This window comes from Engystomops pustulosus, chromosome 4, assembly GCF_040894005.1.
Source record: "Engystomops pustulosus chromosome 4, aEngPut4.maternal, whole genome shotgun sequence".
NCBI lineage: Eukaryota > Metazoa > Chordata > Amphibia > Anura > Leptodactylidae > Engystomops > Engystomops pustulosus.
The window spans coordinates 77,301,732-77,317,843 of record NC_092414.1 but is presented as its reverse complement, the minus strand read 5'-3'; the positions used below and the strand labels follow the sequence as shown (position 1 = coordinate 77,317,843).

At 40.8% G+C, this 16,112-nt stretch overlaps 2 protein-coding genes across 5 annotated transcripts in view; one reads left to right on the top strand and one right to left on the bottom strand.

Annotated features, from left to right (window-relative positions):
• Nucleotides 1–1,374: 1,374 nt before the first annotated feature.
• On the top strand, nt 1,375–13,979 carry CHPT1 (choline phosphotransferase 1). The gene is made up of 9 exons (XM_072146419.1): nt 1,375–1,617; nt 4,146–4,293; nt 4,407–4,548; nt 6,211–6,295; nt 7,532–7,663; nt 10,258–10,416; nt 10,818–10,943; nt 12,439–12,549; nt 13,819–13,979. Exons 1-9 carry the CDS (start codon nt 1,375–1,377, stop codon nt 13,861–13,863), a joined length of 1,191 nt encoding a protein of 396 aa, XP_072002520.1. The 3' UTR covers nt 13,864–13,979.
• Nucleotides 12,707–16,112, bottom strand: part of SYCP3 (synaptonemal complex protein 3) — a 26,854-nt gene continuing 23,448 nt past the window's right edge. For 2 of the 4 annotated variants that reach the window (XM_072146421.1, XM_072146420.1), the window contains exons 8-9: nt 14,028–14,132; nt 12,707–13,898 (exon numbers count right to left, since the gene is read on the bottom strand). In XM_072146421.1, coding sequence (XP_072002522.1) covers nt 13,845–13,898; nt 14,028–14,132 — 159 coding nt within the window. In that variant the 3' untranslated portion in view covers nt 12,707–13,844. Of the gene's footprint in view, nt 13,899–14,027; nt 14,133–16,112 lie in introns of those variants that run through there. The other 2 variants (XM_072146423.1, XM_072146424.1) reach the window with 1 other exon arrangement.

The following is a 16,112-nucleotide window of genomic DNA, read 5'->3' as shown; positions in this document are numbered from 1 at the left end:
TAGTAAAAGGACTTTATGTGGGAACTTAAGGCCATGTTCACAAGAAGTAATTGTATTGCGTTTGGAAAAACAAATCAAGCGCATCCCAAACATCTCCTCCACAAATGTAGATGTGTTTAAACCTTAATGTCTGTGTTTGGTAAGTAGTGACATGTGTTTTGCCATGTTAAGAAAACACTTGTTGCTCCTAGCCAAACACAAGCGTTTAGGTCTAGACACATCTGTAGTCAGGGAGGAGATGGGCTTGATGTGTGCTCCAAAATACAATTCAATCTGGTATTGAGAACATAGAAAATGAGTTCTGACCGGAGCTCCCGATTCCCTTGCTTCCGTGTGTATTGAGAACATGGCTTTAGGTAGCATTCACATAAAAGGGGAGACTTATCATAAGCCGGCACTCCATGCTCCAGTGTATAATAAAACCGCCCACCGGATACATCATAAGGCTTAGACCTCATGATGTATCATGTAAAACCTGGTGTTGTTTTGAGCAAAATTCTGCAAACATTCAGCAATGATGGCTGCACTCTTCACGACAAAAAGTTGTGAAGAAGGCATAGTCACCAGAATAATTACAATTCATTGTAGTGTGCAAGAAAATGAGATTATTTCAGTGCTTCTACACCAGAAAACTGATAAATCTCTCCCTATGTGTTTGCATTGAGTTTTAAAACGCATTGCAAACACAACTAGAAAAACATAACTCTAAACAGATCTGCATTTTTTTTAGCATTATTAATAATAATAATATTGATTTGTAAAGCTCTGCGGAATTTGATGGTGCTATGTAACCAAAGATTATTAGTATTATGATAATGCCTATAATAATGCAATGCAAATGTTCGTTTTATCGTGGTACGTGCATCTCTAATCACCACTGTGATTCATAAATACCTACAAAAATGTGCCCTCCATACTGTACCCATAAGTAGTAATTGCAATTTCACTGTTGGGTCAGTCCGACCACGACTACAGTTACAGCGTGGATGGCACATTTTTTCATGGTATTTATGGATCACGGAGGTGATTAGAGGTGCACAGCAGGACACAGTCTACCTACTACAGACATGGATCAGTCAGTACAACCTCACTGTCTAGAGAGGTGACTAGTAATTACAGATAGAGATGAAACAATGTAGCAAGGAGCCTCGCACCACCAGATAAGAGAATATGGCTCCGGTCTGGTGACTGTACACACTGAGAGTCCTCTGCTGCGTTAGTTGTGGCTGACACATGTAAACACACAGCTGCTGACACACATCTTGCCGTCCTGTTCTTCCGGGGTGAAGCGCTCTGGTCCGGCCCCCTGAGGCTGCGGGACGGAAGGCGTACGCTCCGTAGCAGGAAGAGGCAGCGGCGGGCAGGCTGGAGAGGATGGCCGGGCTCCTGTGTCTGCCGGAGCCCCTCACGGCCCTGCAGCTCAAGCGGCTGGAGGAGCACAAGTACAGCGCCGCCGGGCGCTCCCTGCTGGAGCCCCTCATGCAGCTCTACTGGAACTGGCTGGTGGAGAAGGTGCCCCTCTGGCTGGCACCCAACACGATCACCCTGGTCGGGCTGGTCATGAATGTTGTCACTACGCTTATTGTGGTCTACTATTGCCCCACGGCCACCGAGGAGGTGAGGAGGCGGGGGTAGGAGTGCTGTACCACCTATGGCAGTGCCAGGCTTACACTAGTAAATCTCACGGTGACATTGTACAAGATAGTAGAAGTGCCAGGTATGACAGCGTCCTATGCTGTGTGCATGAGGCAGTGTACACCAATGAGATTGTATATGTGCCCATACTGCAGTGCCAGTGTATTGTATTCCCTGCTCTGTAATGTCCTAGTACATCTTGTATCTATTTGTAGCAGTGCTGACCTTGTTTATCTACTGTGTAATGGGTTTACACTGGCATCTTACCAGTAATGGGTGGAACAAAGTCTTTAATCATTTAATAGAAGAGAAAGGGCTCTACTGACAGTCACTATCAAGGAAAACCCCCTTAAGACGATGGAATAGATTTAGCCTTGCTTATTCTACCATAGCAGATAAGATGTTACACATTTGTATTTCTCTACATGAATGCAGTGTATCCAGTGTTTGTCTTCACTCTTGTCACCTGATCGTGTGTCACTGCCACCTCAGCAGTTGTAGGCGGACAAGTCTCAGCAGTTCACTATCGCCACAAGCTTGATCTATCACTAGTGTCAGATTGGGAGGCCTGTACACTGCACAGCTGTGTCTGCTGAGATTCACCTTGCACTATTCATTAGCTTACTCTAAGGGTGAAGTTACACTTGGCGTTTTTGGGCCGTTTTTAGTTAGTGCGTTTTCAGATAGTTAAAAACGCATGCGTTTTTGACAGGTTTGACCAATTATCTTAATCCAAACTGGTCAAAAACCGCATGCATTTCAAAAAACGCATGTGTTTTTAAAAAAACGCATGCGTTTTTTAACTAAAAACGGCCCAAAAACGGCCTAAAAACGCCACGTGTGGCATCACCCTAAGACCCATGGCCATAACACCTATGTATTTTATGGACTACATTAGTGTCAAATTTTTGAATATTTGGGACAGGGTCTCTCCTGCTGGTGTACTTTCTATGGCTTTGTAGAATGTTTTACTTTGCTGCAAAAGGTGGTCTAATCCCCCTTTACCTTCACATTCCTATTTTATCTATTTTCCCCTTTACCCTCACAATCCAAGTTGAAATCTGTCCAAAAATCTCAACTGAATTTGCATGTATTGGGCCAGATCTAATAGAGTGGCTGTGCCAGTTTAATAGAGTTTACGTGCAATCTACTTGCATATGTATTTATAAAGTGTCTGTGCGAGTATTGTGTCCGATAAGACAGGAAAAATGGGGCATATTAGTGCTTAGTTGGAGCTTGTAACACATTTGATACTGCAACTTGCATGCTCTATATTGAAGGAGCACCTAAAAAAAGATGGTGCTCACTTCCTGAGCAGTGCAGGGTGCGCCAGATAACTGAAGACTGTGCACCATGATCTGCCGTATTGTGCACATTCATGAGGCAGACTACGATTAATGCAGCTTGCCTCAATATTGATAAATCATGGCCTTTGCATGTGGATTTGCCACAGACGTCAGTCCAGATTTTACATATCAGGTTCCAGCAAGTTGGTGCTTTTCGTTGCTTTTAAAAAAAATCTGTAGCCTCTCTTTACAAGTAAAGAAAGCGGCTTGTATTGTAGTATTAGCTGTGCTAACGCTTCTTTATATTGATTGCTGAAGTTGAGTTCAGGACATCTCTTGTCAATACTTCTTGGAATCCAGGTTCCAAAGGTTGCTGCCGGGTGTGTGACTGTGGACACACATCGGTGGGGTTCACTATTATGCAGCTGTAGAAGCCGTAGGTTAGGAGTTCAGAGTTCACAATTAGATCCCATCTTCTTTGTTATGAGGCTCTAGAAGCTGCTGACTTGTTAACAGATCTTACACAATTGTCTATTTGCACAGCTATTGGTGCCCTTGTAAGGTGTGGACACATTGTACTCAGCACTTATCTGTCCTAAATATTAGCCAGATTAATCATAGTCACTGAATCACGGATTACTTCAGGACATCAATGTGGGGATTACTTCACTGGCACCTACCATAAGGCAGAGCTGCTGAGCACTCCAAGGTTAATAGTCTAAGATGTCAGAAAATCTTCTACAAAGTCTCTACACAATTTTTATATTTCCTCCTAGAAATAAGGCTGGATTTTACATAAGAGGGGTCATTGACTTTAACTCTCTCTAGATCTCTCCCAAAAGACTGGCCCAAACAGTAAGCGACATAACAAAGCTGACCTGCTGAGTTCAGTTCCATTGCTCAGCATTTGGGCCGGTCATCGTGTCAGACACAAGCTGCAAGTTTGACTGAGCAATGTCACTGGTGTAAGACTAGAAGCTGATTTAACCTGGCCAATGACATTCGACACTGGAAGGCTGAATGATGGTTCTTCTGACGCTTGTTGGCCCCAATTCCTACCATGACATTACCAAGCTCAGATAATTACCAATATTTTTTTTTTTAACAGTGTGGGATGGACTCTGTGTGGCCAAGTCAGTCATATCTAAGAACTAATGTGCTAATATTTGCACTATATTCATATAATCTTCTTCCTTGTGTCAACTAGTTTTTCTTTTGCTACAGGCGCCATCTTGGGCACTTCTGCTTTGTGCTATAGGTTTGTTTGTATATCAGTCATTGGATGCTATTGATGGGAAACAAGCTCGAAGAACCAACAGTAGCTCCCCGCTGGGGGAGTTGTTTGACCACGGATGTGACTCTATATCCATAGGTAAAACTTTGTTCCTTTGAATTTGACCATCTCTTTTCATTCTCCTTTGTATTGCTGAGATGCTACATATAAGTGCAGTACCTTGTTGTAATGATTGTTCTCTTCCCGCACAGTATTTGTAGCAGTGGGGACGATAGCTGCAACAGGTCTTGGAACGCTGCCCGGCTGGATGTTTTTCAGTTGCTTTGTCAGCATGTTCATGTTTTTTTGTGCCCAATGGCAGACCTACGTATGTGGCACCCTCAAGTTTGGGATGTAAGTTGTTTTTGTGATATATTTTAAATATTAATGCTTTATCAAATTAGCTTGGAAGCTAATTCACTAAATAAGTCGCACAAAATAACAGCTATGAACCAGTTAGATCATATCCTGTTGCATTCTTATAATGGCACAGGTGAAAAGTACAACTAGATATCTGAGGAAGCGTGTACAGGCAAGAGAAAAAACGATCAGTAAGGATTAGAGAAGTGTATGTATAATCTATAGTTCTAAAATATTGCTGTATTCAGGTTATTTAAAGTAATTCTCTATCCACAAGACGAGGGATAATAAGAAGATTGGTCACATTCTGGTGTGAACTGTGGAAAAGGAAGAAATTAAATATCACATACCGTATATACTCGGTGTTTAAAGAGGACCTGTCACCCCCGAAAAATACCCCCACCAAATATGTTCCCCCTAATCCTGTCCCCAGCCCCTTTATATTTATTCAATTTTTATTAAAATGTGTGTGTGCAAACTTAGTTTTAATCGATCTGACCTCTTATTTGGTTCGTACAGGTCCCCTAGCAGTCGGCTGTTTTCATGAGAGGGACGGCCTAAACCCCCCTCCACCCCCTGTCAGTCAGGGACATGTAAGAATCGCCGGCAGCAGCGCATGTATTGCGCAATCGCTGCTGGCTCTATGCGATGCGGCGAGTTGACAGCGGCTGCGCCGCGCTTATTCACAGGGCCGGTTGAATGTTCGGCCGGTGCTGTAAATAAGCCCCTCTGCGACCACTGTCAGCGCGCAGCATTGTATAGAGCCAGCAGCGATTGCACAATACATGCGCTGCTGCCGGCGATTTCTTACAGGTCCCTGACTGACAGGAGGGTTGGGGGGGGGGGGGGGTCAGCCGGCCCCCTTATGAATACTGCTGACTGCTAGGGGACCTGTACGACGATCCGACCTCTTATATGGTAAGAGGCCAGATCGATTAAAACTAGGTTTGCACACATTTTAATAAAAATGTAATAAGAATAAAGGGGCTGGGGACAGTATTAGGGGGAACATATTTGGTGGGGGTATTTTTTAGGGGTGACAGGTATTGTCTAGAGAATTTACTAGGCTGGGAAATGCAACAACTACTCATTAATAAAATGTACAGCAGCAGGTCCCCCTCGGGCAGGGGCTGGCAGGCTATATACACAGGGGCTGGCTGGCTATATACACTGGGGCAGGGGCTGGCTGGCTATATACACTGGGGCAGGGGCTAGCTGGCTATATACTGGGGAGGCTGTGACCAATGCATTTCCCACCCTCGGCTTATACTCGAGTCAATAGGTTTTCCCAGTATTTTGTGGTAAAATTAGGGGCCTCGGTTTATACTCGGGTCGGCTTATACTCGAGTATACACGGGTATATAGGTTAAAGGGTTTGTTTGCGGCCAGAAAAAAAAAGGGTCAATGGCATAAAATAACAAAGGTAGAGAATGGCTGTTAAATGGTTATTTAAATAGAGTAAAAAATATGGTTTTTGATTCTTCTATTTACTGCATAAATGTGTCAATAAAATAAAAATGGAAATGCAGTATAATCGCTCCTGTGTCCTCCATTAGCAGTGATCTAATGAAAGAGGAAATGGTTAGTGCGCTCACTATATAATATAGGTTATATATATTATGAATATCATCTGATTTGTTCTCATTCTATTTCCAGAATTGATGTAACAGAGCTGCAGCTTTCTGTCATAACAGTGTTCTTGCTGACAGCAATTTTTGGAACTGCACTTTGGGACTATGAGGTAATATATGGAAACTTAATTTTATTTTGTATGCTATTTTCTAGGGAAAAATTGTCAGTAAATCTTACACTCTGCCATGATTTATCCATCCACTGCTCCATGCGATAGATCTGTCAGACATGCTATGGCCACATCAGTGTTGTAGGTCCCTTTTTATACATAATGGAAGGTAATTGCTGAAGAAGAATGGGAGGTCTGTTATCCATAGGGTTATATCTATGAAAGGGAATAATGTTCCCTTGTGCTATTTTACTTATAAATAAAGGAATGGTATAATGGTGATGTGAATTTAGCTTTACTACCGTAGTATATATCCAACTTTCCTAAAGGGAACCTATCAGAACATAACCGGCAGATACCCACCCTTATAGGTAATACTTTGGAATGCCAGTGAGGCAGATGTAATAGATGGATTGTTTTTTTTTTTATAAAATTGTAAAATGTAGTCTAGCTTTATTTTAGCGTCAATACCTGTAATAATAGAAAGCTGTGTATATTTCTCTGCCTCATCATAACACATTAGTGTGATCATGCACATAAGGTTGGGATATGTAATAGACATAGGAATGCATTGACATTATGAGTAATTTTTGTGAGCATATTTTCATCACAATATGTGACATGGTGTGTCATTACATTACATTATGACATTACAGCTGCTTAGTACACCTCTATATTGTTTCCTGTGATGATAATACCAGAATCCATCTTCTAAGCATTACCTTTTAATTGGTTTCTGCCATATTGTAGTTCAGAGACCTCTAAGGTTTATTTGGGACAAACCTCACTCGAGGCACTTAATTATTTTCTTTTCACTTTCTGCTGCGAATAGAGGATGTATAAAGATCAACAGAATCCCAGGTAATTACTCTGATCACCTTTGTTATTTCAAATGAACCGTTGATGAGCAATGCACGTGTCTTATGTACAGTCATATGCTGCATTCTAACCAGCAGACACTATGTCAATATAATGTAAGTAAAAAAAAGTAATGCAAACCATTTTTAGTGGCATTGTTTTGAAATGTCCCCACCTGAGGGAAGATTTTTATGAATTTATGAAGTTGTATTTAGATACTTAAAGAGAAATATACAAAAGAATAAAAGATAATGCTATTGAACATTCTTAACTTGACATCTGGAACATATAGCAAACAACACTGCAAAATGTGTCAGAAAACACTACTGAATACTGTTTTCTGAACTAACTTTACCCATTTGTATGTTTTCTTTATAGATTCCTATGACTGGATTGCCTCTGAAAGCTCTTCCGCTTCTAGGGATTGTGGCAGGAACATTTTACTCCTGCAGCAACTATTTTAGAGTAATTTTCAGTGGTGGAGTTGGGAAAAATGGATCTACTGTAGCAGTAAGTGCGTGTATATATAATTATTATATGTAATGTAAACAATTTTGTGCATCGATTTAGTTTAGGTCAGTATAGATAAAGATTTAGACCAGGGGCCCCCAAACTTTTTACATAGGGGGCCGTTCACTGTCCCCCTCAGACCGTTGGAGGGGCGGACTAAAGTTTAAAAATAAATTATGCCCCCCATAATTATTTCCTATGCTGCCCCCCACCATTATTTCCTATGCTGCCCCTCATAATTAATTATTTCCTATGCTGCCCCTCATAATTAATTATTTCCTATGCTGCCCCTCATAATTAATTATTTCCTATGTTGCCCCTCATAATTAATTATTTGCTATGCTGCCCTTATTACCGCCCTTTTTAATAAAAAATAAAATCTCTGTACTCGTCTAAGTCTCCTGCCGCATGATGACGTGATGACGGCGTTGGTGTGCCAAGCATCGGGGGCCGTATCGAACCGGAGATTTTGGTCCATATTGACATGATGGCATCACACAGTTGCCGCAGATTTGTCGGCTGCACATCCATGATGCGAATCTCCTGTTCCACCACATCCCAAAGATGCTCTATTGGATTGAGATCTGGTGACTGTGGAGGTCATTTGTGTACAGTGAACTCATTGTCATGTTCAAGGAACCAGTCTGAGAAGATTCCAGCTTTATGACATGGCGCATTATCCTGCTGAAAGTAGCCATCAGATGTTGGGTACATTGTGGTCATAAAGGGATGGACATGGTCAGCAACAATACTCAGGTAGGCTGTGGCATTGCAACGATGCTCAATTGGTACCAAGGGGCCCAAAGAGTGCCAAGAAAATATTCCCCACACCATGACACCACCACCACCAGCCTGAACCGTTGATACAAGGCAGGATGGATCCATGCTTTCATGTTGTTGATGCCAAATTCTGACCCTACCATCTGAATGTCGCAGCAGAAATCGAGACTCATCAGACCAGGCAACGTTTTTTCCAATCTTCTACTGTCCAATTTTGATGAGCTTGTGCAAATTGTAGCCTCAGTTTTCTGTTCTTAGCTGAAAGGAGTGGCACCCGGTGTGGTCTTCTGCTGCTGTAGCCCATATGCCTCAAAGTTCGACGTACTGTGCATTCAGAGATGCTCTTCTGCCTACCTTGGTTGTAACGGGTGGCGATTTGAGTCACTGTTGCCTTTCTATCAGCTCGAACCAGTCTGCCCATTCTCCTCTGACCTCTGGCATCAACAAGGCATTTCCGCCCACAGAACTGCCGCTCAATGTTTTTTCTTTTTCGGACCATTCTCTGTAAACCCTAGAGATGGTTGTGTGTGAAAATCCCAGTAGATCAGCAGTTTCTGAAATACTCAGACCAGCCCTTCTGGCACCAACAACCATGCCACGTTCAAAGGCACTCAAATCATCTTTCTTCCCCATACTGATGCTCGGTTTGAACTGCAGGAGATTGTCTTGACCTAAATTGTCTACATGCCTAAATGCAGTGAGTTGCCGCCATGTGATTGGCTGATTAGAAATTAAGTGTTAACGAGCAGTTGGACAGGTGTACCTAATAAAGTGGCCGGTGAGTGTACTTCTTGGTGTAACAAAATGGGAAAATCTCAAAAAAATCAGCCCAAATATCAGGAAGAGAATTGTGGATCTCCAAAAACCTAAAGCTTCCCCGTTCATCTGTACAAACAATTACAATATATACTCAAGTATAAGCCGACTCAAGTATAAGCCGACTCAAGTATAAGCCGAGATCCCTAATTTTACTACCAAAAACTAGGAAAACCTATCGACTTGAGTATAAGCCGAGGTGGGAAAACACAGCCCTCCCAGTATATAGCTAGCTGGCCGTCCAGTCCCTGCAGTATGTAGCTAGCTATCTGGCCGGCCAGTCCCTGCAGTATGTAGCTAGGTAGCTGGCCAGCCAGCCCCTGTAGTATGTAGCTAGCCAGCCAGGCGGCCAGCACCATTTAGTATATAGCCAGCCAGCCCCCAGTATGCCCAGGGAATAAAAAATAAGCTGAGTACTCCGACGCCCCGTGCAGGTCCTCTTCATACTTCATGTGCACCAGCTCCATGTCAGCAACAGGTCTGTGTGCACAGCCTCTCTGGCGCACAAACCATGATGTCAGCAGCTGCGACGGACATCATAGTTTGTTGCCGGTCGTTGACATGGAACTAGCACTGGCGCCGGTGCACATGAAGTAAGAAGAGTACCTGCTAGGATGTCGGAAAGGTGAGTACGTCGGATGTCTGAAAGGTGAGTTTATTTATGATTTTTGTATACCAAAGCATGAGCCCAGTAGTGAATTTTCAGCACAAAACTAGAGTATATACGGTATGTTGTAATCCATGAGTGGACAATGCAGCCAGCATTGGGAGCCAATAAAAATTTATTGGCTCCCAATGATCTCAGCAGGGAAAGTAAATCAATGGGAGGAAAAATTCTCTATGTGAACCAGCCCTAAAGTTATCTGTACATGGAGTGGAATTGCTGCAGGATGTATACTAGTGGATATCCCTCCTGGAGTAATGATTTCAGTAGGACAAGGAAATAAATGGGAGATAACAAATAATTTCCCCTTTTTTTTTCCCTCCCCTTCTGACAGGGAACAAGTGTATTATCCCCTGGTCTTCATATTGGACTAATTCTCATATTGGGACTAATGATTTACAAAAAGTCAACAACAAACTTATTCTACCAACATCCATGTCTTTATACACTAACCTTTGGGTTTGTGAGTGCTAAAATCACTATTAAACTTGTGGTAAGTGCTTGTACTTTTTGTTCTTATATTTGTGATTTGGATTTTTAACCTGCAGCATGTCACTTTTAGCTGTCAATATACCCTGCTTTAAACTTTTGTAATGGACTCGCTGTGATTACTGAAAGTGGTCATTGGATCACGGACAGGCTGAAGGATCACTTTGCTCGCCTTACTCTTGTTTTAAAAAGAAATAATAAAAAAAATTGTCAGCATACATCATGCATAAGTAATTTATATGCCACAGTCTACTGGCAACACAGATGGAAATATTGTTTTCACAGCCATGAAAGTCTTGTCTCAAACTTTGCGATAAGGGAAGAAATCCCTTTTAAATAGACTTGTAGAAATGAGTGTAAAATATTTCATATCATCTCATTTTAACTAGTCATAATTCTTTTCAGTTGGCCCACATGACCAAAAGTGAACTGTATCTCCAAGATTCTGCATTTATCGGACCAGGTCTTCTGTTTCTTGATCAATATTTCAACAGTTTCATTGATGAATACATTGTTTTATGGGTGGCATTCGTAAGTATTTTTATTGTACTATTTTTGCATATTTTGGGAGTAAAACTGCATAATTTAAAGTATGAGAATAGTTTAGTATTTGATAACTTTGCCATTCAGGAGGGATGCTATAGATCTGGAGGAGCTGAGCAGAGCGATATACAGTTTAGTGTAAAAAGATTCAATAGGATTTAGTTTAATTTCTGCTTTGTCTACTGCGTGTTTTTTATTTATTTTCAATCCATTATTGCTAGCCAAACCCTGGTGTGAAGACAGGGAAAAGGTATATTGGAAGATTTGCAGCTGTTTTGTGTGTTCAGTACAGTAACTGATTTGGCTCACAATAACAGATTATAAAGTTGCCTTTACATAAACTTTTAACCATAAGTAACTTAAAACTTCATCATTTTATGTTAATGAACTTCAAAGGCTCCTAGGGCATGGAGTAGCTTGGCCGAATGCCCACACATGCGCAATAACACTGCTCACTGCCGAAAAAGTGTTAAGCTGTTACTGTGCATGCATGGGCATGACTGAATAGCTAAGCCTTAGCACGGCTTCTCCCTCCACACCCCAGTAACCTCTGAAGTTAATTAGCATAAACGATAGATAAAGTTATTAGTTATATATAAAAGTTTAGGTAAAGGCAGTTTAGGGTTTAGTAGGTTGAAGTGTATCTACCATCAGGAATACCTCAGTTCGTGTATTCCTGATGGTAGGTTTCCTTTCAATGGAACTTGTCATCTGCTCAGTCACTGAGTCAATGATCTCTCCCCTAGAGGTAAACTGAGAGGTAGCCACTGGGGAGCACTGCAAGCAATTCCCTCTCGGTGTCTAGACCTAATAATTTATATATCTACCTGAGCCTAGCGGAGGTACAACTTGTGAAATCCTCCTGAAGTATACGTGTGAGGGAAGGTTTAAATGCAGTCTAAACAGTGGCTAAACCACCATAAAATCATTTATATTGTATTATTGTCAAAGAATGTATAGTATGTGCCTATGGTATCACATAAAGCAGTGGTGGCGAACCTATGGCACGGCTGCCAGAGCTGGCACTCAGAGCCTTCTCTGTGGGCACCCGCACCTTCACTCCAGCACAGAGTTTGCCAAACAGGACTCAAGACCTCTTGTACTCCCAGGCAGCCCAGGACCCTGGAAGGAAGCTCAATGATAATCCGGACTACGCCTTTTTACTATTGGTGTCCTCTGGTGCCTATACGATTTAAACCTGTGACAGAGCAGGGAGTAATAAGTCACTGCCTAAATTGTTACATTGGCACGTTGCAAAAAATCTGTGTGTTTTGGTTGTAGTTTGGGCACTCGGTGTCTAAAAGGTTTGCCATCACTGACATAAAGTGACTGAATAATGCAGTATACCATTTATACTTGATGTTTGACTATTGAAATGTAATTGTGTGAGCACAATTCAAAATAACATCTGTAAAACGTGTAATTCAAAATGGGTTTAGATACGTGAAATTCACTGTTGTTCTTTCTTTTTTTTATTTTGTAGGCCATTTCTTTGTTTGAATTGCTGAGATACTGCATAGGTGTTTGCCTACAGATAGCAACACATCTGCGAATATCAATCTTCAGAATCCCTCCTATACCAGCTGCGGAGCAGGTCCAAAATCAAAAACATAATGACTGACTGCTAAAATAAGTGGAGGAAAAGAAACGTTGAGCAATTTGTGCATGCTGGGCAGAAAAATAAGGAATGAATGAGATGCAGTTTAATTATTGTCTCATAACCTGACAATTAGTGCTTTTTAATTAAGCAAAGTATAATTGGAAATTAATCCTCGGGAGATATGCATAATTGCCTTTCTCAGATCTACCTAAACAATATAGAGCAGAGGGACATTGTAATATAAACAGTGAATACCTCTCTCATAATGCTAAGATCAGTTACAGCTTCAGTGACCATATCTGCTACTAAGATGGTGGGTTCTTGCTAATTCAGAGAAGTGGCTTTTTATATTTTTGTTGTTCTGGTGGAATTCTCATTGGTTTGGATGTTGAGGGTACTCTGTAAATCACAGGATGAATTGGAAATAACTGCTGGTTTGTGAGGTAAAAGAGTTAACAAACCAGTACTAAAACACTTCCAAATTGTCTTCCAATCTGGTATTCTGTGAATACATATGGACTTTATTGACGTAATTGTTTTAATATTTCGATAGTCATGTGAAATTATTAAGTTTCTTCTCCTCCATTTGTGCAGTTCTAAATTTAGCAATTTTCTAGAGAGGAAATTTGTTTTAATACTTGTATTTATTTAGGAAATGACTTAACAAAAAACAAATCAGAAATGTCTGAAATTTTTTTTGCAAAGATTCTGAATACCCATGTGTGACCTCAGATGCTCCTGGACCAACAGATTTATCATTTTTTTTTATCAAAACTTTATTGTCTAAAAAATGTACAGTATTAATAAACTGGAAAACAGTCTTTTTATGATACATCTTTATGCAGTTCATACCCCATGCTCTGAAGCTGAATAATTTATTTTCATTAGAAAAACTAAAAAATATTTTTTTCTCATCTGAATTGTTTTTTTTATGTTGAATAAATGTTTTATGAAATATGCATTACTGTGTTGCGCTTATAATTGTGCACAAAATAGTAAAAAGACCAACATTTTTGTTACATGTGAAAGTATAGCAGAACATTATAAATCTAAATTAACATGCAGTGAGAGAAAATGATACTTGGTGTCTTATAAAACGTATACTTTTACATATATATATAAGGTAAACAAGGGCCACCATAACTTTTAACATTGTGCCAATAAACAAATATATGAAACCCTGTAATTTAGTTACAAATCAAACTTAACTTTCAATGCAACATTGTGTATTTGGTGGATAATTTTGTATTATATGTTACATAGGTACAAGTTATTCCGTCAGGGATCCATCAGAATAACATTGACTGAAGAGACTTTCGAACACTTGCCATCTCTTGCTGTTGCTGGTAGAAGAAAGGACAAATATGTTAAACTATTTTTATACTTATTTCCTATTTTCGTAATAAAGCGTTATGGAAAAATAATTCTGAGCTTTGTGTAATATGACAACAGATTCTTTGACCCTGACTTACGGTGTCCATCAATATTTTCTTCTGTAGCATAGCCATTTCTTTCTTAAGCTCATTTTGGGCACCGGTTAAGAGGTTTTCGTTGTTTTTCTCTAGATCATGCATACTCTGAAAAAAAAAAAACAACTGTAAAAATACCTAAACACAAACAAAGTCTCTTGCTGGATACAAGTTTTCAAAGTGTGGCCTGGCCTTACAAATCCGTAAATAGACTCATTGCAAAATTAAGCAGCACTTCCAAAAATTATTCCACCAAATATAAAATGCAACACTTCATCCTCTCAATGAAGGCATTTTCAAAGGTCTTCATTGAAAAAGTGTAATTTCTGGTTACATTTTGTAGAATAAATGTATCTTTTAGAAAGTGCTGCTTCATTCAGGAATTTGTCTACCTGTAAAGATGCCCACAATTATCTGTATTTCCTATCTTCAGTTAATAGGGTTTTCATGAAGTCCTTTCATGACTACAGGATGAGGCTGCACATAGATTGGTTTACAGTCAATTACCATATAAACACTTTGTAAATAAGACAGAAAAGAGAGCTGGAGCAATGCTTAGCAAGAACAGTCCGATTATTTACCTTTGCAATATTTCTTGCACGGGGCACGGAGGGTCTTGATCGTCAGGCCGGTGGACTATAGACTGCGGCGCGTACAGTGTTAAACAGTCAGGATCACGATACTCGCGATCCCGGCTGTTACTGCGGGTTCCCAGCTACCGTGTACCACCGGGATCCCGTGGCAATCACATAGGCTCAGCTTCTGAGCCCGGGCAATTGCCATGACGTGATACTACGTCAAGGTGTGGGAATGACACGCATCCTATGACATAGAATCACGTCAAGGTGCGGAAAGGGGTTAAAGTACTGTTTTGGAGTCTGATACAAATAGGCCAAGCAGTGATGATGCATTGACAGTGTGCTCTTGGGCTGCATTTGGCTGTAGCAGGTGCAGGCTGTTGAAGTGATGTTATTGTTAAGGACCGAAGGCAAATATAAGCATTTACTTATTTTTACACAGCCTGTGGCCAGTATAAAAAAAAAGAAAATATGAACCAGGACAACCCCTTTAATATTTCCATTATAATTATTGTTTAGCTGTTTGACATTATGTCTGATGTTGGCTAAAAGAATGTGAATGCAAAATGCAGTTTAAAGGGGTATTCTCATTTCTGCAAATTAATGTTATTGTTTCCATGATGAAAAATTTATACATTTTTCCAATATACTTTCCGTATCAATTCCACATGGTTTTATAGATCTCATCTAGATCATTCTATAGAAAGCCTCTGTTTACTTCCAGTGGACAGAACTCTGACCATGGTCACACAGGTGCACAGCTCTTTAATATCAGGGAGTAATCAGAGCTCTGGTTTATAACGAGCTGTGCACCTGTGTGACTATGGTCATATTTCTGTCCACTGAAAGTAAACACAGAAGCTTTCTATAGAATCATTACAATCACAGATCTAGAAATCCATAAGCAATTGATACAGTAAGTATAATTGAAAATAGTATAACTTTTCATTATACAAACAATAACATGTATTTGCCAACATGGGAATACCCCTTTGAATTTCACTGTATGTGACATTTTGGCAGACCAGTTTTAAGACTGTGGAAAGGAAAGTTATGAATATAAACATATGTGTTTTTACCGAGGTAAAATCATGCTTCGGGATTCTTCTGTTTTTTATTTTTTTTGTGCAGTATACAGCCTGCCAACCCCCCCGTTGTATACAGCCTGCCAGCCCCCCGTTGTATACAGCCTGCCAGCCCTTAAAAATAATAAACTCCGAACTCACCATTCCCACAGCCTGAGCAGCTCCGCTTCCATCTTCATGTCCGCGGCAGCTCCGTCTGCAGTGCCTCTTCTTCTTCAGGCCGGCGCTAGGACCGCCACATCTCTGTGCGCATGGCCCGGCCGGCTCACAACTGTGACGTCAGCAACTGCGGTCCTAGCGCAGGCCGGAAGAAGAAGAGGTGCTGCAGACGGAGCTGCCGCGGACCCGCCGCCGACATGAAGATGGAAGCAGAGCTGCCCGGGCCGTTGGAATGGTGAGCATTGAGTTCATTTTTTTTTTTATAC

Coding starts and splice junctions, on each gene's coding strand:
- CHPT1 (XM_072146419.1), top strand. CDS start 1,375: ATGGCCGGGCTCCTGTGTCTGCCGGAGCCCCTCACGGCCCTGCAGCTC. Junction 4,549..6,210: donor GGCACCCTCAAGTTTGGGAT/GTAAGTTGTTTT, acceptor TTCTATTTCCAG/AATTGATGTAACAGAGCTGC. Junction 12,550..13,818: donor CTATACCAGCTGCGGAGCAG/GTCCAAAATCAA, acceptor TATGTTACATAG/GTACAAGTTATTCCGTCAGG.